General features: G+C 44.3%; 1 protein-coding gene across 5 annotated transcripts in view; it reads left to right on the forward strand.

Moving 5' to 3' along the window:
• ACSL1 (acyl-CoA synthetase long chain family member 1) overlaps positions 1-23,385 on the forward strand; it is a 69,088-nt gene that overhangs the window by 17,870 nt on the left and 27,833 nt on the right. For 4 of the 5 annotated variants that reach the window (XM_020888996.2, XM_020888994.2, XM_070460072.1 and 1 more), the window contains exon 2: positions 4,467-4,693. In XM_020888996.2, coding sequence (XP_020744655.1) covers positions 4,499-4,693 — 195 coding nt within the window. In that variant the 5' untranslated portion in view covers positions 4,467-4,498. Of the gene's footprint in view, positions 1-4,466; positions 4,694-6,892; positions 7,037-23,385 lie in introns of those variants that run through there. The other variant, XM_070460071.1, reaches the window with a different exon arrangement.

A 23,385-nucleotide genomic window follows, 5' to 3' on the forward strand; every position in this document is an offset into this window, starting at 1 on the left:
AAACAAATTAGGGAAACTATTCCAGCTAAAGCACCATTGGAACGGTAATAAAATCTGGGCTTTATTTTATAACCACATGTTGGCTAGTATGTGCGTCTTGTGATACTTCTAGAAGACCTGATGCAACTGTTTCAAAGGGTGCTGTTTGTGTTCACCTTGAGCATTTAAAGGCTGTTTGTTGCGGGCAATTTTCTTTGCTTATAGGTCTGCCTCCATTTCTAAATAGCCCAAGAGCCTTTTCCTTAAAAGCAGTTAATCAGAAGGGAAATGATTTATAATGCCCCCCCCCATTCACATCTAAGAGTTGTTCCTTATGTGGTCCTGTATGAGATATTGCCTTTGTTCTTCATTGTGTGGACTTTAGTTTTCCCATGTACGACGTTAACCAGTTTGTTCAGCAGAGTTGATTTGCAGCTTTTTACCTGGCTGCCATCTAAGAAGTGTGAATTAAATTGATACTGAAGCTCCAATACTTTGGCCACCTGATGTGAAGAGCCAGCTCATTGGAAAAAGACCTGGATGCTGGGAAAGACTGAGGGCAAGAGAAGGGGGCGACAGAGGATGAGATGGTTGGATGACATCATCAACTCAATGGACATGAGTTTGAGCAAGCTCCGGGAGATGGTGAGGACAATGAAGCCTCCTGGTGTGATGCAGTTCATGGGATCTCAAAGAGTCGGACATGACTTAAGTGATTGAACAGCAGCGATAAATTTGTTGTCGTACCCCAGTAAAGATAAGAGTTTAGCTGGATTTAACTCCTTAGCTTTACAGATTAGTACCTAATAAAATGTTTTTGCAGGGATTCTACTGAATCAGCAATTTTCTGTTGTTGTTTTTTTTTTTTAAGTTTTCTTTCCTAGACTTATTTCTAGAAATAGACATTTCTTAGTATAATGCTGTCTGCTTGTAGCTTGGCTATTACTTATGCTTAAGATAAAAAACAATGGAAACAGTGGCTGACTTTATTTTTCTGGGCTTCAAAATCACTGCAGATGGTGATTGCAGCCATGAAATTAAAAGACACTTACTCCTTGGAAGGAAAGTTATGACCAACCTGGACAGCATATTAAAAAGCAGAGACATTACTTTGCCAACAAAGGCCCATCTAGTCAAGGCTATGGTTTTTCCAGTGGTCATGTATGGATGTAAGAGTTGGACTGTGAGGAAAGCTGAGCACCAAAGAATTAATGCTTTTGAACTGTGGTGTTGGAGAAGACTCTTGAGAGTCTCTTGGACTGCAAAGAGATCCAACCAGGCCATCCTAAAGGAGATCAGCCCTGGGTGTTCATTGGTAGGAATGATGCTGAAGCTGCAACTCCAGTACTTTGGCCACCTGATGCGAAGAGCTGACTCATTTGAAAAGACCCTGATGCTGGGAGGGATTGGGGGCAGGAGGAGAAGGGGGCAACAGAGGATGAGATGGTTGGATGGCATCACTGACTCAATGAAAATGGGTTTGGGTGAACTCCGGGGGTTGGTGATGGACAGGGGGGCCTGGCGTGCTGTGGTTCATGGGGTCGCAAAGAGTCGGACATGACTGAGTGACTGAACTGAACTGAACAGAAGATAAAAAAGTTAATCACTTGTTTATGACAGTGTCTGTTTATGGGGGGATGATTTAACATTCTCACACAGGGCTGTGAGTCTGTTGAACAACTCCTTTAAATTCACATGATCTAGGTTTTATGAAAATGATTTCAAGGACTTTGGGGAGACAGGAGGGAAGGGCAGAAATATGTGTACTAAACTTGAAGTGCCATGGGTGATGAAGACAGCCAGAATGATTGGAGGGAAAAGGAGGTATGCACATTTTATGCATGTTTCTGTGCATCCGTAGAATTGCAATATTGTTTATGAAATCTAACCGCTTGGGGCTACTAGGACCTGGACTCTGCCTGCCTATCCTTAAAGTCTCGGTGTCAACACCCTCTCCTCAGAGGGGTCTTCCCTGATCACTGGATCTTAACAGTGCTAACACATACCCCACCTACAAACTGCTTTTTTAAAGTTTGTATCTCCCCTACTTGAACGTGGGCAAACCTCGGGAGATGGTGAGGGACAGGGAAGCTTGCAGTCCATGGTGTCATGAAGAGTTGGACACGACTTGGTGAGTGAACAACAGCAGTCTCCCCCAATAGCTGGTTAACATGTTGACAGCCCCGACCAGGTCATGAGCACCGTCTTCCAGCCCTCAGCCTACACTAGATGCTCACATTTGGTGAATGGCTGGGGTAGGTCAGTTAGAGCTATGAATTCATCTAGAATAAATCTGCTGTCAGCGTACAGCTGACAATCAGTTCCTTTCTTGATCTGTCTCATGTCTGTTTGACATGACCAGCCAGCATCTGATCATTCATTTCAGTGTTTTGTTTTATTTTTTAAATATGCCCATTGTCTCTCTTTACCGGGGAGGCGAGCAGAAAGAAACCAGTGTCTGTCTTCGGAACTGGCACCAGCAGTGACACTAACCAATGCCTGTCCCTGCCCATGGGTGGAGCAGTGGGGTGACTGCTCCCAGCTCCTCATTGGCCCACGCTCCACCGTCTGTTCTGAGAAGTCACATATGGATTTTGTCTGCTAGTTACCTTTAGCCCAGTGGGCAGCAGCGCAGGACTGGGCATGTGACGAATGCCCAGAGAGACCTTGGCAGGCTGTGCAGGCAACGGCTGAGCGCGGACACTCCCAGCCCTACCCCTGGCCCCACCCCCATGTCCTGGTCCCTTTCTGGGGCTGGTGTGTCACCCAGCAGTCAGCTGTCAGTGGCACAGACGGTGAGTGGCTCTGTGAGTGCTTTCTCTCCACAGTTGTGACCTGAAGAAATGCACTTAACCCGCTTCTTCTCTGTTGTCGTGTTAAAGCTGGAAATTGTGTCTGTGTATATGTGTGTGTGTTTTCTGTACGCCTGCCCTGGGCTGTGGGAGCACAAGGCTGGATGTGACATTGCCTTCTAGAAGTCCTGATGGCCAGTGAAAGCTCTTGATATTCTGCAACTCTGTAAAGCTATTTATACAATAATATAGATTTAAATTTGAAGAGGATATCTGTATCTGAGGGGGAGGGAGGAAACTATTTTCAGTCTTGGGACCTAGCTATTTAAAAGCACATGTAGTAAGGAGCTCAGACTACTATCTGAATTTATGATAAAGGTTACCACTTACTACATTATGGGGGAGTTTTTTGAGAAAAGTCTTTCACATAGTTTACTAGGATTTCTTGCCATATATATGCCAAACATACTTGAGAGTGTTACTCATCAATCATTTTTTAATTAGAATTATTATTTCTTCTCTGTACTGCACATTAATTTTTTATATCATTATATGTTTATAAATTGTCTGTAATATTCAATTAGAGGCTTTTCTATATATATATGTGTGTTTGTGTGTGTGTGTGTGTGACTGTTCATTTGATTTTCTTCTGTGTGTTTTGGCTTCTTAATTTTGCATGTAAACTCCTTATAGAAAAATGTCAATTTTTATTACTGTATCTCTTATTGTTCCTCATGCAGGACAAATATACAATACTAGTAGAGGAAATAATAATAATGCCCAGCTTAATTGAACACATTGTGGTGCCTTGCACCATTCTAAGTTCTTTATGTGAATCATTTAGTATTTATAAAAGCCCTACGAAATAGGTGCTGTTTTTACTGATGAAGAGACTGAGGACAGAGAGGGGAGTGATTTGTCCCCAGTTATTCAGCGAATGAACCAGGGAGGCAGGATTTGGCTCTAGAATCTGGGATCTTAAGTACTATTTTACACTTTCTTTCAAAGACTATTCTGTAATCTCTCTAGATATTTGCTGAATGAATATCTCTAGATACTTATGCACACCCTTTTATTATTTAGCTATAATAGCTTGAGGAATATAAAAGACACTGTTTTATCAGGATAGCTGACTCCAGGTTCCCCTGCATCCACGTGGCTGCTTTTATGCTACAAAGAGTGTGGGGAACGTGAGAGACACCTCACACACACCCCGAAACCCAGAGTGACCTGTTTCACCAACTGGGGAGCTTGTGCTGCATTTTGTGAGAAAACTGATGGCCCTTGGGTGGTTTGGCCTTGTGTCTGCCTCTCTGTCCTTCTCCCCATCTGCCTTGATATTGAGAGTTGAGTGTGTTTGATCAGGTGGAAGAGAACAGGGAGAGAATGTAAGACGAGAAAATGGTAACTCATGCCCCTTATGTTAACATTTTACAGCAAGAATTCTGAGTGGCTAAATCTTTTGAATGTGGATAATGAGAACTTTACGCAAGCCGACAGAAGTAAAATGAATTCCTAAAGTGCTTTTAGAAAAGTGGGATTTGACAGCCAGGAGAAGGAGGCCTGAGCCATCAGCCCGTGGCCCTACTGCCCCCACTGATGCGCCAACTATCGAGTTGATGGTCGTCTGCCTTGGGGAGTTTGGAACAGCTTCCCTCCTCCCTGGAATGAACATGACCTTTTTCTCTCTCACAGATTGTGGCTTAGGACGCTGCCAATCCAGGACGATGCAAGCCCACGAGCTGTTCCGGTACTTTCGGCTGCCAGAGCTGGTTGACTTCCGGCAGTACGTGCGCACCCTTCCAACCAACACGCTCATGGGCTTTGGCGCATTCGCGGCGCTCACCACCTTCTGGTATGCCACGCGGCCACGGGCCCTGAAGCCGCCATGCGACCTGGCCATGCAGTCAGTGGAGGTGCCGGTGAGTGGGACCTGGCCACCCCCAGCTTTCCTGCCTCCCTCCCCAGTTTCTAGGCCCCATCCTGGTGACATCCAGCAGGATCACAATCCCAAGCAAATATTTGTTCACCAGGGCACTTTGCAAACTGAAATGTGCTCCCCAGACAAAACTTCAGCTGCGATGAGAGGAAGAGGTCAAAATACAGGACAGAGGGATGCGTGTGGTGGTGCTGGTTAGGTGTCTGCCCACGTCACGCAGAGCAGAGGCTTATCCCAAGCTGCATGGGGCTCCTGCCCAGAGCTGGGCGGTATGCTTTGCCCAGAGGGCCCTGAGAGGGGAGAAGGCAGGCACAGAGTCCCCTCCCTCAGCCAAGAAGAGGGTCGTCAGTCGTTAGAGAAAGAAGGATTTCACCTGTGGTTGTCTGATACTTGGAGAACATCGTGCAGAGTTTGAAAGGGACTCGGGCATTCCTACTAGTGATAGAATGAGGCCAGTCTAGGAGCCTTCAGGAATAATGGAGCCACAGAATTTAGGATGGGCGAGAAAAAACAAGGACATTCAAGAAGTCAAGTTCAGTACTGTGCTTGCCGTTTAACTTGGGTGAACGAAAGGTCATGTTCTCATTGTTATAAAAATCTAGGTGGTGAGTGATGTTCCATAATTAGGGCTTCCTGGGTGAGATGAGTGGGCAGTCTAAAGGTCCTTCCAGAAAGATTCTTTTCTCCATGTGCCCGCTCTACCTTCCTCTCCTCGCACATCTCTTAAAAGCTCAGCAGCAAAGATGAAGCAGCCTGGTGGTCACAGATGCTTTGACTCTTCACCTGCTGTCTGCTTTGATGTTTCCTGCTTTCCTCTCCCCAAGTCAGATTTCATTTTCAGGACTTATGACTTGCAAAAGAAGAACATTGTGAAAGACAGAATCACCTTATTTACTTTTAGCTATGTGGTGAAAGGTCACCGCCCCCCCCACCCCCAACCCAGGCCGTTGGCCATGATGGGGGGAGAGTGTCCTTCCAAATAAACCCGTGCCTGACTAATACCTTTTTGCTACTTAAAGGGTTTCGCTTCTTTGTTTAACTTCAGAGTGTCTCTTGGATTCATTAATGTGAGACTCTTAAAATATATAGAAGATATCAGCCTAATTCATGCCAAAACGTAAAAATAGAGTGAACCGCTGCTGAGGCAAGTTGACTTTGTACTTCATTTCTAGTTAGAAGATGAACTTGGTATTTCACAACAGCTAGTCGTATACCAATCGTGAGAAGAATTTAATTTTTCCTACTATGTGTGAAGTTTATGGCATCTCTTCTCTTCTGGCAGAGGACCTGGTGTCTCATAGTAGCATTGCCATCACTATGAAAACAGTCCTTGGCAAGTGCAACTTTAAGATATTTATAATTTAGCAGTAATTGTAAAGAGTAAAAAAGCCAAATTCTTATTGTATGAGAAATTGGAGAGGCAGTGTGTTTTTTAAGTTCCAGCTTAGTGTAAAGTCAATGAGCCTTTTTAAAATAATCATACATCTTCTTTATAGAACAATTTAAAACTTCAGATGAACAGAAAGAAAATTAAAATCTCTAATTCTGTTACTTGGTATATGGTCTTCCTTTTTTCTCTTTATAGGAATAGTAGATTTAACTCTGATTTTCAGAACTTGTAGGTCTTAGGAAGAGGTACAAAATTTGCTTTGCATTTCTAAAAAAGAACTTAAAATATTGAACTTAAGATTAGCTTGGGAGTTGTGATACTTCATAATTATAGATGCTTTTACATTGCTAGCATTGTCATATGGGCTTCCATGGCAGCAATAGGAGCTTAATTCATTAAGTATTAGTCCAGAGCCTGTCTATCTTAGACTGTCATAGGGTCTGACCACCAGATTAAAGTCTCCTTGCTTTGTTCCTACTTTGAAGTCAAGTAAGCACCATTTGCACAACCCCACTCTCATACCCCCTCCCATTTCACATGAACAGTTTTTTCACCCTCCTCTCTCTGTAAACTTCATGTGGCTATTAACATGGGAAGAATCTGCCTTTTTGAGTTTGGCTGCATCTTATCATTAGCCACACTGGCTGTTTCCCAGTTACACTTTTTTTTGTTTAAAGCAGCAGCACAGAAGTTCTGGATAAGTTAAAGTTTCTAAAATTTCCTTTTACACATCAGGATAATAAAGCAGATGTCCGCACCCGTGCTACAGACCTGTGCCAGCAAGAGGATGCAGCTACGAGCTGCAGAATGGGACAGAAAAGCTGGAGTTGGCTGCAGAATCCCAAAAGTCTCTCTAAAATTGTGGAGCCTGGTTTGATCAGGACCCTGTTCAGAGAGCTGTTTCCTGTCTGGGGAGCAGCCCTCAGTTGCAACAATGTGAGTCCGGGAAGAGCTCTTCCACAGGTTTCTGTGCTATTCCCCATAACTTTGAACGGAGCACAGAAGCACATTTTTCTGTGTATATCTGTTTTATTATTATTATTTTAATCACACTCGAGTGATGAGCGAGTTTTTTGGTTTTAACTGGTTTCAACCTGTTCTCGGGGCTTCCCAGGTGGCTCAGTGGTAAAGAATCTGCCTGCCAATGCAGGAGACTTGGGTTCGATCCCTGGGTAGGAAAGATAACGCTGGAGGAGGAAATGGCAACCCACTCCAGTGTTCTTGCCTGGGAAATCCCACAGACAGAGGTGCCTGGGTGGCCACAGTCCCTGGGGTTGCAAAAGCCAGACACAACTTAGTGACTAAAACAACAGCCACAAACATCTTCTCTGAAATTGAGGTCCCCATGTCCCCCTTGTGAAAACAGTATTTTCTCGAGTGACCAGAAACCCAGGGGGATTGGTCAGGGCCCAGGCTGTGGTGGTTGCCATTCCAGGGCACAGGAGAGTGTGTCGGAGCCAGAAAGGACCAGAGAAGCAGGGGGATGTAGCTGAGGCTCCCCCCGTCTGCTCTGCTGGGGCCAGGCAGCCCTGGGCAGGCTCACCCAACCTGACCTTCAGATTCCCCATCTGGAGAATAGAAATGACCAGGGCCTTCCCTCCCACCATGTTGAGAGGCTGCATAGATACAGGCAGCGTCCAGCTGAGCCCAAGAGAAGTGTTCAGGAAATGTTGAGTTTCTTTTTCCCTAAAGCTCTTCTCTTTGAACCCTCGCATTCTAGAAATGAGAGAACAACAGGATCCCACCCAGGTGAAATTATACCACATAGTAAGAGGAAGGTCTGAAACTCTGTTATGCTGCCTCCTAACAGTGGTTGAAAGTTATGTATTTTAACTAAGATTCTTTGTTCGGGGGTGTGAGGCGGGGTGCAGAGAGGATAAAGCAGGGTAAATAAGGAAGCTTTGAGTTCGTGTAGATAAATCTGATGAGCCAGTGGCTAGCCCTTCTGAACCCAGGAGCAGACTCTTCTGAAAATGGATTTGCAGGCAAAGGTAGTGGCAGAAATGGAAGGTGGAAAAGGGGCAGGTCAGGTAAGAAATGGAGTCCAGGGTCCCCTACCCAAGTTGGATGTAGGATCAGAAACTGTCAAGGATAGGGTGGAGGTGAAGACTGGGGGAGGGACAGAAGACTGGCAGAACCTGGGCAGCAGCAGTCCAAGTGGGTCCTGGTAACTTCTGCCTTCCCTGAGCCAGGTCAGAGCAGAACTTGTTGCTGAAGGGGTTGTGGGCCAGTGTTTAAGCGGGTTAGGCAACAAACCCATTGCAAAGTATTGATGAGAACCATTGCCATTGCCGGAGGAGGTGGCCGAACCAGTCTGTGAATTCCTGCAATGTCCTGTAGGCATTGAGATGGCTATCTTCTTAAATGAAATCAGGAAGTTTTTTGAGGCCTGCCAGGAGATTGTAATACAGTGAAATGAAAGCCCAACTTACCTGTTTTGTTTTGCCCTTAGATATTAGAGAAGGGAATAAATCATAGCAAGTAAAAACTTTTTTTATACCTTCCAGTCCTTAGCCTTTTAAAGGCTTCATTTGAAGAATAGCAGAGCTTGTTTTAAAAATGTACCTCAAGGGAGACTTCCCTAGCGGTCCAGTGGTGAGGACTCCATGTTTCCACTGCAGGGGCCTTGGGTTCAGTCCCTGAATGGGGAACTAAGATCCAGCAAGCCACAGAATGTGGCCAAAAATAGAAGTGGACATCTGGTAATAACTTAAGAGCCACTGTTTAAACTTGTTATCAGGCCTCGGCTTAGTGTGGGTTCATCTCTTTTAATAGGCAGAACAAGTTCACTGGGCATAACTCATCTTGTCTCCCTGTTGGATGACGTCACTCCAGATGACCTCATGACATCCAGGTCACTTGTTGGCTGGGTGACCCTTTCACGTGAAAGGTTGAGATTTAAGCATTCACATGTTGGGGTTTGCATGGTGAGGAACTTACCTTAGCATTTGAACCCTGTGCTGCTAAAAGTCGGGTATGGAGGCTGTGATCCTCTGGATTCGGTTCTCCCTGCTCACAGAGAGTAGGCATGAGGCTGGCATTCACTAGCATTCGTTCAGCAAGTGCATGGGGCGCACAGGACACAGGAGGTAGAGGCTGCTGCCCTTGCGGACTGGGCAGCCCAGCAGGGAGGACCGCTGTGGAGAGGTCCTTCCCAAGAGTCACACGAGTGATTTATTTTCATGCCATAAAACTAGAACCATGGTTCTTCATTGGAGAAGAACTTGAAGGAAGCAACCTCAATGGAGCATACCAGTCCCCCTAGAAGCCAGTAAATCGCAAGGCTTTAAAATTCAAAACTTCCCACCCACTGAGGCCTTCTGGATGCCGTGGGTTATCCAGACAAACCTCAGGCCGGGGCCACTGTGACCAGGGATGGTGCTCCAAGTCTGTGTGTACAGGTACCTGTGAGACTGTCGCCAAGTAGGATTTCCCCCGTGGCCCGTAGACTCACACTGTTTTTTTTTTTTTCCATTTATTTTTATTAGTTGGAGGCTAATTACTTTACAACATTGCAGTGGTTTTTGTCATACATTGAAATGAATTAGCCATGGATTTACATGTATTCCCCATCCCGGTCCCCCCTCCCACTTCCCTCTCCACCCGATCCCTCTGGGTCTTCCCAGTGCATCAGGTCCGAGCACTTGTCTCATGCATCCAACCTGGGCTGGTGATCTGTTTCACCCTAGATAATATACATGTTTCTATGCTGTTCTCTTGAAACATCCCACCCTCGCCTTCTCCCACAGAGTCCAGAAGTCTGTTCTATACATCTGAGTCTCTTTTTCTGTTTTGCATATAGGGTTATTGTTACCATCTTTCTAAATTCCATATATATGTGTTAGTATACTATAATGGTCTTTATCTTTCTGGCTTACTTCACTCTGTATAATGGGCTCCAGTTTCATCCATCTCATTAGAACTGATTCAAATGAATTCTTTTTATGGCTGAGTAATATTCCATGGTGTATATGTACCACAGCTTCCTCATCCATTCATCTGCTGATGGGCATCTAGGTTGCTTCCATGTCCTGGCTATTATAAACAGTGCTGCGATGAACATTGGGGTGCACGTCTCTTTCAGATCTGGTTTCCTCGGTGTGTATGCCCAGAAGTGGGATTGCTGGGTCATATGGCAGTTCTATTTCCAGCTTTTTAAGAAATCTCCACACTGTTTTCCATAGTGGCTGTACTAATTTGCATTCCCACCAACAGTTTAAGAGGGTTCCCTTTTCTCCACACCCTCTCCAGCATTTATTGCTTGTAGACTTTTGTTGTTTTTTTTTTTTCCTTAATAAATCTGAGCTTTATTCTCATTGGTCCCCTTTAGCCCAAGTTACTCCCAGCTGTCAAAATTTTAGTATCAATCAACAGTCTCTCTGCATCCTGGGCTTTGCTCTGAAAAAGCTTGGCTGATAAACAGATAAATCTGTCTTCCTGTGTATATGTTTATGTTTAGCAGCCATCCTGACTGGCGTGTAATGGTACCTCATTGTGGTTTTGACTTGCATTTCTCTGATAATGAGTGATGTTGAGCATCTTTTCATGTGTTTTTGTGCCATCTGTATGTCTTCCTTGGAGAAATGTCTGTTTAGTTCTTTGGCCCATTTTTTGATTGGGTCATTTATTTTTCTGGAGTTGAGCTGGAGGAGTTGCTTGTATATTTTTGAGATTAATCCTTTGTCTGTTGCTTCGTTTGCTATTATTTTCTCCCAATCTGAGGGCTGTCTTTTCACCTTGCTTATAGTTTCCTTTGTTGTGCAAAAGCTTTCAAGTTTCATTAGGTCCCATTTGTTTATTTTTGCTTTTGTTTCTAAAATTCTGGGATGTGGGTCATAGAGGATCCTGCTGTGATTTATGTCAGAGAGTGTTTTTCCTATGTTCTCCTCTAGGAGTTTTATAGTTTCTGGTCTTACATTTAGATCTTTAATCCATTTTGAGTTTATTTTTGTGTATGGTGTTAGAAAGTGTTCTAGTTTCATTCTTTTACAGGTGGTTGACCAGTTTTCCCAGCACCACTTGTTAAAGAGGTTGTCTTTTTTCCATTGTATATCCTTGCCTCCTTTGTCGAAGATAAGGTGACCATAGGTTCGTGGATTTATCTCTGGGCTTTCTATTCTGTTCCATTGATCTATATTTCTGTCTTTGTGCCAGTACCATACTGTCTTGATGACTGTGGCTTTGTAGTATAGCCTGAAGTCAGGCAGGTTGATTCCTCCAGTTCCATTCTTCTTTCTCAAGGTTAGTTTGGCTATTCGAGGTTTTTTGTATTTCCATACAAATTGTGAAATTATTTGTTCTAGTTCTGTGAAAAATACCATTGGTAGTTTGATAGGGATTGCATTGAATCTATAAATTGCTTTGGGTAGTATAGCCATTTTGACAATATTGATTCTTCCAATCCATGAACACAGTATATTTCTCCATCTGCTTGTGTCCTCTTTGATTTCTTTCATCAGTGTTTTATAGTTTTCTATGTATAGGTCTTTTGTTTCTTTAGGTAGATATACTCCTAAGTATTTTATTCTTTTTGTTGCAATGGTGAATGGTATTGTTTCCTTAATTTCTCTTTGTGTTTTCTCATTGTTAGTGTATAGGAATGCAAAAGATTTCTTTGTGTTAATATTATATCCTGCAACTTTACTGTATTCGTTGATTAGCTCTAGTAATTTTCTGGTAGAGTCTTTAGGGTTTTCTATGTAGAGGATCATGTCATCTGCAAACAGAGAGTTTCACTTCTTCTTTTCCTATCTGGATTCCTTTTACTTCTTTTTCTGCCCTGATTGCTGTGGCCAACACTTCCAAAACTATGTTGAATAGTAGTGGTGAGAGTGGGCACCCTTGTCTTGTTCCTGATTTCAGGGGAAATGCTTTCAATTTTTCACCATTGAGGGTGATGCTTGCTGTGGGTTTGTCATATATAGCTTTTATTATGTTGAGGTATGTTCCTTCTATTCCTGCTTTCTTGAGAGTTTTAATCATAAATGGATGTTGAATTTTGTCAAAGGCTTTTTCTGCATCTATTGAGATAATCATATGGTTTTTATCTTTCAATTTGTTAATGTGGTGTATTACATTGATTGATTTGCAGATATTAAAGAATCCCTGCATTCCTGGGATAAAACCCACTTGGTCATGGTGTATGATTTTTTTAATATGTTGTTGGATTCTGTTTGATAGAATTTTGTTAAGGATTTTTGCATCTATGTTCATCAGTGATATTGGCCTGTAGTTTTCTTTTTTTGTGGCATCTTTGTCTGGTTTTGGAATTAGGGTGATGGTGGCCTCATAGAATGAGTTTGGAAGTTTACCTTCTTCTGCAGTTTTCTGGAAGAGTTTGAGTAAGATAGGTGTTAGCTCTTCTCTAAATTTTTGGTAGAATTCAGCTGTGAAGCCATCTGGTCCTGGGCTTTTGTTTGCTGGAAGATTTCTGATTACAGTTTCGATTTCCTTGCTTGTGATGGGTTTGTTAAGATCTTCTATTTCTTCCTGGTTCAGTTTTGGAAAGTTATACTTCTCTAAGAACTTGTCCATTTCTTCCAAGTTGTCCATTTTATTGGCATAGAGCTGCTGATAGTAGTCTCTTATGATCCTTTGTATTTCAGTGTTGTCTGTTGTGATCTCTCCATTTTCGTTTCTAATTTTGTTAATTTGGTTCTTCTCCCTTTGTTTCTTAATGAGTCTTGCTAATGGTTTGTCAATTTTGTTTGTTTTTTCAAAAAACCAGCTTTTAGCTTTGTTAATTTTTGCTATGATCTCTTTAGTTTCTTTTGCATTTATTTCTGCCCTAATTTTTAAGATTTCTTTCCTTCTACTAACCCTGGGGTTCTTCATTTCTTCCTTCTCTAGTTGCTTTAGGTGTAGAGTTAGGTTATTTATTTGACTTTTTTCTTGTTTCTTGAGGTAGGCCTGTAATGCTATGAATCTTCCCCTTAGCACTGCTTTTACAGTGTCCCATAGGTTTTGGGTTGTTGTGTTTTCATTTTCATTCATTTCTATGCATATTTTGATTTCTTTTTTGATTTCTTCTATGATTTTTTGGTTATTCAGAAGCGTGTTGTTTAGCCTCCATATGTTTGAATTTTTAATAATTTTTTTTCCTGTAATTGAGATCTAATCTTACTGCACTGTGGTCAGAAAAGATGACTGGAATGATTTCAATTTTTTTGAATTTACCAAGACTTGATTTATGGCCCAGGATGTGATCTATTCTGGAGAAGGTTCCGTGTGCACTTGAGAAAAAGGTGAAGTTGATTGTTTTGGGGTGAAACGTCCTATAGATGTCAGTTAGGTCTAGCTGGTCCATTGTGTCCTTTAAAGTCTGTGTTTCCTTGTTCATTTTCTGTTTAGTTGATCTATCCATAGTTGTGAGTGGGGTATTAAAGTCTCCTACTATTATTGTGTTACTATTAATTTCCTCATTCATACTCGTTAGCGTTTTCCTTACATATTGTGGTGCTCCTATGTTGGGTGCATGTATATTTATAATTGTTATATCTTCTTCTTGGATTGATCCTTTGATCATTATGTAGTGTCCATCTTTGTCTCTTTTCACAGCCTTTATTTGAAAGTCTATTTTATCTGATATGAGTATTGCGACTCCTGCTTTCTTTTGGTCTCCATTTGCGTGGAATATTTTTTTCCAGCCCTTCACTTTTAGTCTGTATGTGTCCCTTGTTTTGAGGTGGGTCTCTTGTAGACAGCATATATAGGGGTCTTGCTTTTGTATCCATCCAGCCAGCCTTTGTCTTTTGGTTGGGGCATTCAACCCATTTACATTTAAGGTAATTATTGATAGGTATGGTCCCGTTGCCATTTATTTTGTTGTTTGGGGTTCACGTTTATACCACCTTTCTGTGTTTCCTGTCTAGAGAAGATCCTTTAGTATTTGTTGAAGAGCTGGTTTGGTGGTGCTGAATTCTCTCAGCTTTTGCTTGTCTGTAAAGCTTTTGAGTTCTCCTTCATATCTGAATGAGATCCTTGCTGGGTAGAGTAATCTAGGTTGTAGGTTATTCTCTTTCATTACTTTAAGTATGTCCTGCCATTCCCTTCTGGCCTGAAGGGTTTCTATTGATAGATCAGCTGTTATCCTTATGGGGATCCCTTTGTGTGTTATTTGTTGTTTCTCCCTTGCTGCTTTTAATATTTTTTCTTTGTGTTTGATCTTTGTTAATTTGATTAATATGTGTCTTGGGGTGTTTCGCCTTGGGTTTATCCTGTTTGGGACTCTCTGGGTTTCTTGGACTTGGGTGGCTATTTCCTTCCCCATTTTAGGGAAGTTTTCAGCTATTATCTCCTCGAGTAACTTCTCATGGCCTTTCTTTTTGTCTTCTTCTTCTGGGACTCCTATGATTCGAATGTTGAGGCGTTTCACATTGTCCCAGAGGTCCCTGAGGTTGTCCTCATTTCTTTTGATTCTTTTTTCTTTTTTCCTCTCTGATTCATTTATTTCCACCATTTTATCTTCTAACTCACTTATCCTGTCTTCTGTCTGTTATTCTACTCATGGTTCCCTCCAGAGTGTTTTTGATCTCATTTATTTCATTATTAATTTTTAACTGACTTTTTTTTATTTCTTCTAGGTCCTTGTTAAACATTTCTTGCATCTTCTCAATCTTTGTCTCCAGGCTATTTATTTGCAACTCCATTTTGTTTTCAAGATTTTGGATCATTTTTATTATCATTATTCTAAATTCTTTTTCAGGTAGATTCCCTATTTCCTCCTCTTTTGTTTGACTTGGTGGGCTTTTTTCATGTTCCTTTACCTGTTAGGTATTTCTCTGCCTTTTCATCTTGTTTAGATTGCTGTGTCTGAAGTGGGCTTTCGGTATTCTTGTGGTCTGTGGTTCCTTTTTATTGTGGAGGTTTCACCCAGTGGGTGGGGTTGGACGATTGGTTTGTCAAGGTTTCCTGGTTAGGGAAGCTTGTGTCAGCGTTCTGGTGCGTGGAATTGGATTTCTTCTCTCTGGAGTGCAATGGAGTGTCCACTAATGAGTTTTGCGATGGGTCTATGTGTTACGTGTGACTTTGGACAGCCTGTATGTTGACACTCAGGTCTATGTTTCTGCGTTGCTAAAGAATTTGCGTGGTATGTCTTGTACTGGAGCTTATTGGCTCTTGGGTGGTGGTTGGTTTTGGTGTAGGTATGGAGGCTTTTGGATGGTCTCTTATTCCTTAATGTTCCGTGTAGTCAGGAGTTTTCTGGTTTTCTCAGGTTTTGGGCTTAAGTCTCCTGCCTCTGGATTTCAGTTTTATTCTTCCAATAGTCTCAAGACTTCTCCAACTATACAGCACTGATAGTAAAATTTCTAGGTTAATGGTGAAAAGATTCTCCACTGTGAGAGACAACCAGAGAGGTTCACAGAGTTACATGAAGAATAGGAGAGGGAGGAAGTAGATAGAGGTGAGCAGGAGGAGAAAAAGGGGACTCAAGAGGAGAGAGACAGATCTACGCAGTTATCTGTTCCCAAAGTGTTCTCCATAGCCCAGACACCCACAAAGATTCACAGAATTGGATTGGGAAGAGAAGGGGAAAGGAGGAAATAGAGGTGTTCTGAGGTAGAAAACAGAGAGTCAAAAGTGGGAGAGTAATCACCACACTCCTGAATAGAAATGGGAACTGAATATTGGATTCTTAAATGTCCAAAATTTATATCACATACTGAAAAACAAAGATTAAAAATCTAGTGTAGAGGTTAGACTCTTTGAAATACAATATTTAAAAGTAAAAACACACAAGAAATTTAGAAATGTATATGAGTTCGGTTTAAAAAAAGGGTTTCTCTCTCTCTTCTGTTTTTTTTTTGGCAAGGTTATAGTGAAATGAAAATGAAAATTAAGGAATAATAGAGGAGTATTAGAGGACTTTAAAAGGAAATAGGAGAGAAAACAAGAAAAAAAATTTTTTTTTCCCTAATTAAAAAAATCGTAAAAATATATGAAAATGAAAGTTGAGGAGTAATGGGGGAGTAATAAGGAATTTTACAAGAAAATAAAAGAGAAAAAATAAAAAATTTAAAAAAAGGAAAGAAAAAAAAATTTTTTTAATTTAAAAAAATATACATATATATCTAGGAATTTCTCTGGAGTTGTTGCGGTCAGTGTAGGTTCAGTTCAATTTCAGATAGCTCCTCTTTCCAGCTTACACGTCTCGATATCTGTAGGCCCCTTCCGGTGTAGTCGGTGTTACCTTCAGGGATTTTAATCTGTTGCACCGGTTCTTTCTGAAGCAGTTCCCTTTGTTTATTTGGCTTCAGTTTGCTGTCTCTTCGGTGTCTAATTTCCGCCCTGACACAGGTGGGCGGAGGTGATCTCTTATTTAGGTTCTCTAGTTCAGTTCAGTCCTGCTACGGGGAGGGCGGGGCGCTGCAGACAGATACCGCTCTGTGTGGATAGCACTCAACGTGTTCCGGCCACACTGGGTTTGCCCCGCTCACGGGTGTCAGTGCTTTCGCCGTCTACACTGCTCAGGCTCCTGGCTGCTCTATATGGAGCGGGCCCTGCGTTGAGTGCAGTTCCAGTTTTCGGGTACTCCACAAAAGCGCGGATTCAGTTGTGCCTGCGTTTTGTGCCTTCCCCGGCCTGAGCGGTTCAGGCAGCCAGGGGCTTGGGTGTACTCTCCCCGGGTGCGGCACGCCTTTTCCCTCCTCATCGAGCGGCCCAGGCAGCCAGAGGCTTGGGCGTACTCTCCCCGGTTGCGGTGCGCCTTTTCCCTCCGCGGTGAGCGGCTCAGGCAGCCAGAGGCTTGGGCGCACTCTCCCCGGATGCAGTGCGCCTTTTCCCTCCGCGGTGAGCGGCTCAGGCAGCCAGAGGCTTGGGCGCACTCTCCCCGAGTACGGCGCACTTTTTCCCTCCGCGGCCCCAGCGCGCGCCGCCAGTCGGGTCTCAGGAAGTCTTTAGATAGGAACTGGGGGCCTGTTTGCAGTGTGGGAGGGGGTGGCTTCTCAGGGGCTGAGTTTGCCCTTTTCCCCTCCCCCCTGCCTCCTACCTCCAGCGGGGATAGGCCAGCTCTTCTCTGGAGTTTCTCAGTCCCTTTGTTTTGCGAACCGCCAGCAGTGTGTTCGGGCCTGTTAATTTTGTCCCTTGCTATCCCACAGTTTAAAAAAGCTCCCTCCGATTGCTCTCAGGGTCTTCGGGCCGGTCCTCACCCTAAGCAATGCCGCCCGCTCCTCTCCGTTCCGCCCCCGCTTGTTGCTGGCGGGTACGGGCGTCTGGGGTACTTTTCTGCTGGGAGTTGCTTTTAGGCACGTAATCTGTGGGCCTTGTTTAATTTTTCCTCCCAGTTAGATTGCCGAAAACTTCCCCCAGTCCCGCCAGTGCGAGGGTTTCCTGGTGATTGGAAACTTCCTCTATTAAGACTCCCTTCCCGGGACGGGTCTCCGTCCGTCTGGAGCTCTTTTGACTCCCTTTTTATCTTTTATATTTTGTCCTACCTCCCTTCGAAGACAATGGGCTGCTTTTCTGGGCGCCTGATGTCCTCTGCTAGCGATCAGAAGTTGTTTTGTGAAATTTGCTCAGCGTTCAAATGTTCTTTCGAGGAATTTGTAGGGGAGAAAGTGGTCTCCCCGTCCTATTCCTCCGCCATCTTCAGAATCACACTGTTGACACACAGGCATGGGTGTAAAGATCTACTTGCGAATTGGCGAAGCAGTTTCTGCACAAGAAGACAGACAGCACTGTTTAAAAGTTTTTATGAAGTTCTCACTCTGGACTTATGGAGACAAAGGGGTGATGCCAGTGCAAAAAAAAAAAAAAAGAAAGAGTTGAACTCCTAGAACCAGTGAGTAGAATGGTGGTTGTCAGGGCTTGAGGGTGGTGGTGGAGGAAACAGGGAGAGGTGGGGGAAAGGGTCAGCTGTCAGAGGAATAAGGTCTGAGGATCTAACGTATGACGAGGTGAAGCTGATAACACTGTATCGCATAATTGAAATTTGCTGAGAGAGTAGAACTTAGGTGTCCCTACATTTAAAAGATTTTTAAATGGTAAATATGTCAATTACTGAACTCCCTGGTGCCTCAATTGGTAAAGAATCTGCCTGCAATGATGCAGGTTCGATCCCTGGGTCGGGAAGATCACCTGGAGAAGGAGCTTCTCTGATAATGGCAAACCACTCCAGTATTCTTGCCTGGAGAGTTCCATGGACAGAGGAGCCTGGTGGGCTATAATCCCTGGGGTTGCAAAGAGTTGGATACAATTTAGTGAATAAACCACCACCGTGTCATTTATACCTTAACAAAGCTGAAAAAAAGCACATCAAGAATGGCGGTGCCTTCTGGACCGGAGCGGAGGGGGCTTGAGCAGTTGTTGAGTTGGACAGGATGGGAGGCGGCCGGGTCGGGGCCAGCCTTTGGGGAAGCTGCAGGGGGAAGGCTGTCCAGGAAGGGCAGGTGCAGCCAGATGGTGGGATCACTCACTCCACTGACACCAGCCCCGTGGGCTTGTGGAGGACTGGCAGGGCCATCTGCGAGGGGCATTATTAGCCTGACGAGTGTGAGCCAGGTCCTCGCCTGGGAGGAAGGGAGGGAGAACAGGGGCAGTCTCGTCCCTGAAGTCATTTGTACAGTAAATATGAACATGAATGTTAGCATCATTCTCACCTCCGGGAAGCCTGAGAACAGCCGGCTAGCGGGGTGTGTGAGACTGTGGAAGGATCTCTTGGTTTGAGGCTCTGGCTTTGTATCTGTCAGGAGTCATTGTGTTAACCTGTGTCCTTGCCTTCTGTGACTGCAGGCTCTAGTTCTTTTACCCCTCAGCTGGCTCTTGCCTTCTGCTGTATGGCTGTGCGTGTGGTCAGGTAAAGAGCGGACAGATATATCCTTCAGCTTCATCCCTGGTGACTTTGCTGCTGTGGTTTTCAGAGAATTTTCATGCAAGTTTTCAGGAAACATCACAACATCTGAGTGTATTTTCCACCAGCTGTCCTAGCAGTTGGGGCACAGAGAGTGGGATGAAGAGACGGCTGGGAGGGAGTGGATTTGATGAGAAATGTTTTTCTGGGAGTGTTTTTATATAAACTGTAGTTAATCTCAGCATCGTTTCTAAAACTTAGTGGGCTTCTTACTAAGAACTATGAAAAACCTTGCTAACTAGCACTTCTTAACTAAACTATTTAGTGGAAACCTAACTAGTTTCTAGTGTGGTTAGACTTGTCTGCTTGCTGGAGAGCGGCCGGTGATTTGAAGGAGGCATAGAAGCACCTGAGTTGGTCAGGGGGCCCCAGTGTCTGGGTGGGATGAGCTGTGAGGGGGAGGGGCTGGGGTCCCACAGAACTGAAGACAGAGGGTCTCGTCTTTGTGCCAACAGTAGGCCTCTAGAGTATTAAGGAGCTGCCTTTAGGAATTCAAAGAAAGAAAGGTGATTACATCAGAAAAAATTTTTTTCTTTTTAATTTCCAGCTTCCCTTCAGCCAGGAAGAAAGGCTCAAGTTATTGTCTGGAAATACATATGATAAAACAAGCCCAAAGATACAATTTGATTTTGTACAGATGATGCTCACGGGCTTCGTGAAGCAGGGATCATGTGTACACATACATGATGGAAATGTGTGCTGTAATGTTTATTGAAGTTTAAAAATAGCCTCCCCCACAAGCGGGGTCCACTCCCGTTGAGTGAAAAAAAAATGGCAGAGACAGGCCTTTGTGAGGCTCTCGGCAAACACCCTGCCTTGATGGCAGCGTCTAAAAGGCCAAGCAAGCAAGGGAACAGACGTGTTTCCTTCAGACTGTGAGCTGGTGCCTTGAACATTCCAAGTGGCAGGCCCTGGGAGATGCCACAGGCAGGGAATTTGAATTTGTGACTCAACTCTCTCCCCATCCACTGAGGTGGGAGGGAGCTATTTTTCCCTTGAGGGATTGGCTGGTTTGCCCTGGTGAGGAGCTTGCCTGCGTCTGGTGGCACAGAACTGGTTTGCTAAGTAACCCAGCCAGCCTCCCTCACCCCCCGGGCAGGTCCTCCCATGGGAACAGGGGGAGCTCAGGAAGCTGGGAACTGGAGAGCGAGCTTGGGAGGGAGGGTGGGCAAGGAAGCGCCTTCTGAGGGTTAGAGGAGAGCAATGGAGAACCAGACCCCCAGTCGGCCCCTGGCCTCTGGCCCTGATTCCTCCAAGATGGAGGCGGACTGTGTGTGGGCAACTCCCTCAGCCTGGTCTGAAGCTCGCTCCACTGCATTTTAGACATGGGGCTGAGACAGGGAGGCCTCCCCACCGTCTGTCTGTCTGTTTTCTCATCTGCAAAGTGAATATCCCTTGCTTCCATCTCTCCTGTGCTCACATGTCAATACCTAGCACCCATTGTAATGGGTGCTTCTGCCCCTTCTTCACTCACTGGGTGTGGCGGACCTCGGGAAGATGGCTGGTTCAATGGTGGAGCGTCGGTAGTGAACCTGAGGTTTCATAGTTACGTGGTTGCATTTATGTTGGCATAGTGGAGGAGTCTAGCTATTAATACTTTTAAAACTCCCTGTTCGTTGTCCTGGAAGATCTGGTTGAGAGCATCACCCGTTGGCTGGTCTTGAATAAAGACCTAGTTTGTTCTATCAGAGATCCCATGTTACTGGAGGGGAGAACCGACGGCCAGAGGGCGTCTAGGTCCCTGGATTGGAAAAGCCTCTTTGTGCCTGTTCATCAAAGGTAGTAGGTGATGGTGGCCTGGATAGGTAAGATGCATGGGAAATCTACATGCTCGGGGCGGGGACGGGGGAGAAAAAAGTCATTTTCCCCCCAAGGACCATGGTTCCACCTGCTGCTTTTCTCCCTAGAGATGAATGAGACAGTTAAACTCAGCTGTCTCTTTAGCCGTTATCGGCTCTCCCTGCCCCCTCTCTGCTGTCTCTTCCTTTCCCTCCCCCCCACCCCCACTGTCAACCCTCCCCCATCCCTCTCCTTAGAGGGGATAAATGATAGTAGTAACATAGTGGGTGGTTGACTCTTAGCGCCTGTAGTTGTCTGTTTTCTAGATCGAGATAAATGGGACCACAATTTATAAAGCTCAGGCCTTTCTATCCTGGAGAAATTCTCAAGGATGTAATCATCTGCTTTTGCATTTAAATAAGGAAGTGACGCAAAATGAATCTATCAAGGTGTTCCTTTTCCTCAAATACTGATGAGAGTTCTAGTCCTGAGAACCATTGATTCAGATGGTTCACTGTGGTCCTGTCCTTACTGCCCTCAAGGGGAACTTGAACTTTTATTTCCTAACTCAACCACGTGGGGAGACTGACCTCTAGAGGAACCTTTGCTTGTATAGCCAAATAGCCTCATGACCGCTGATTTCACTGTAGTGTGGTTACTACACACTGACTCACACTGTCCTCTATTTTTTTTTTAACTGGGAAAACTGTAGAACCACATTAAAGAGGAAATAAAAGACCAATAGTCCTCCATGACTCACTCTTACTGGTGATTTCCTGCACATCACATATGTCTGCATCCCTCTCCCTATTTCTTGAGCACAGCTAAAACCCACACCTCCACACCAGACCTGTAGGATATGTCAGAAGTCCAAAAGGGCTGGATTTGAAGTGTTTCTTCATTTAAGTAGGAGTTCCTAGAAATAGCTGTGTGTACTTGGATAGCCCAGTAGTTAAATGCCCTGCCCTTGAAATGGCTCAATTTTGTAGCACACACAGACGTTTGAGCCCCCGCTGTTGTCGCTCTGCAAGCCCACACCTTTGCAGATGTCACCAAGGTTGCCAGTGCTCAGTGTTTATGGACAGGACTTTAATTCAAGAAGAATGGTGGCACACACACATCAAAAATGATTTCTTATGGGCGCGTGTGATCATCATCATCACCAGTCCATCCTAAAGGAAATCAATTCTGAATATTCACTGGAAGGATTGATGTTGACGCTGAATACTTTGTGCGAAGAGCTGACTCATCTGAAAATACCCTGATGCTGGGAAAGATTGAAGGCAGGAGGAGAAGGGGATAATAGAGGATGAGATGGTTGGATGGTATCACCGACTCAATGGACATGGGTTTGGGTAAACTCCGGGAGTTAGTGATGAACAGGGAAGCCTGGCATGCTGCAGTTCATGGGGTTGCAAAGAGTCGGATACAACTGAGCGACTGAACTGAACTGATCATCACAGAGCAACAGTTTTCAAAACACAGACTTTATTGCTTGGTCTCCCCCACTCCCATTTCATTCACCCCTTTTCCTGAAATTAAAGAGTATGCCTTACAGTTAATTGATAATGTGACCTGTCACCCAGTGTTTCACCAATACCTTTTTGGCATAGAATTCATTTACTGCTTCATCTCCAAACTTTTGCTACTTATTCTAATTTCTAATTAGAACAGTAATAAATATCTTGTCCTTGGGTTGCTTTGTGAAGAGGATGGCTGTATTTGGGATGTGATTAACTTCTTTTAACTTTGATTTGACTGTTTTACCAAACAGTCCTGAAGACTTGACCTTCAAAGTCCTGAAGTTCTTGTATCACCAGAACGGCAGTGTAACCAGAGTTATTTAGCAAAAGTTGTTATAAAATGATACTCAAGAGCATTGATTCTCCAAGTAGGAACTGGGGAATTGACCTGCTGTCTTGAAGAGATAGGATCTGCATATATTCAAGGCTAAACTTAATCTGTTTGGGGTTTCCTTGATGGCTCAGCGGGTAAAGAATCCTAGATTTCCATCTAGGAATTACCCTGATCTTCACCACTTCCCTACTGGGACCATGTTGTTGTTATTCAGTCACTCAGCCCTATCCAACTCTTTGCCACCCCCGTGGGCTGTATAGCATGCCAAGGCTCCTCTGTCCATGGGATTTCCCAGGCAGGAATATTGAAGTGGGTTGCCATTTCCTCCTCCAGGGAATCTTTCCAACCCAGGGATTGAACCTGGGTCTCCCACGTCTCCTGTGTTAGCAGGCAGATTCTTTAGCACGGAGTCACCAGGGAAGGCTTAATTGGGGACCATAATGCATCCAAGTGGTGCACCGGATCCCTGAAGGGCTGGCTGAAGGGTGGACTGCTGGATCACACCCCCAGAGTTTCCAACTCAGCAGATTTGGTGACGAGCTTGCTAACTGCTTTCTCCACGAGGCCCAGGTATTCCCCTAACCGTCCTCCTAGGACTTTGGCTCTGGGGCGAGCCAGTGCCCTGTAAATTCCAAGCTTCTCCTCTCTCTCCATCCAGCTCCCTCGATGCTCCTCTGCTCAGCCTGTACTCTATGAGTCCCTCTGGTCATGTAGGGGTGAGGAGTCCATGCACATCCGTACATTTTATAGCTGATGATGGTAACTAGTAGATGCTACATGGGAAACTGAAGTTCATAACAGG

The sequence above is a fragment of the Odocoileus virginianus genome, chromosome 32 (genome assembly GCF_023699985.2).
Source record: "Odocoileus virginianus isolate 20LAN1187 ecotype Illinois chromosome 32, Ovbor_1.2, whole genome shotgun sequence".
NCBI lineage: Eukaryota > Metazoa > Chordata > Mammalia > Artiodactyla > Cervidae > Odocoileus > Odocoileus virginianus.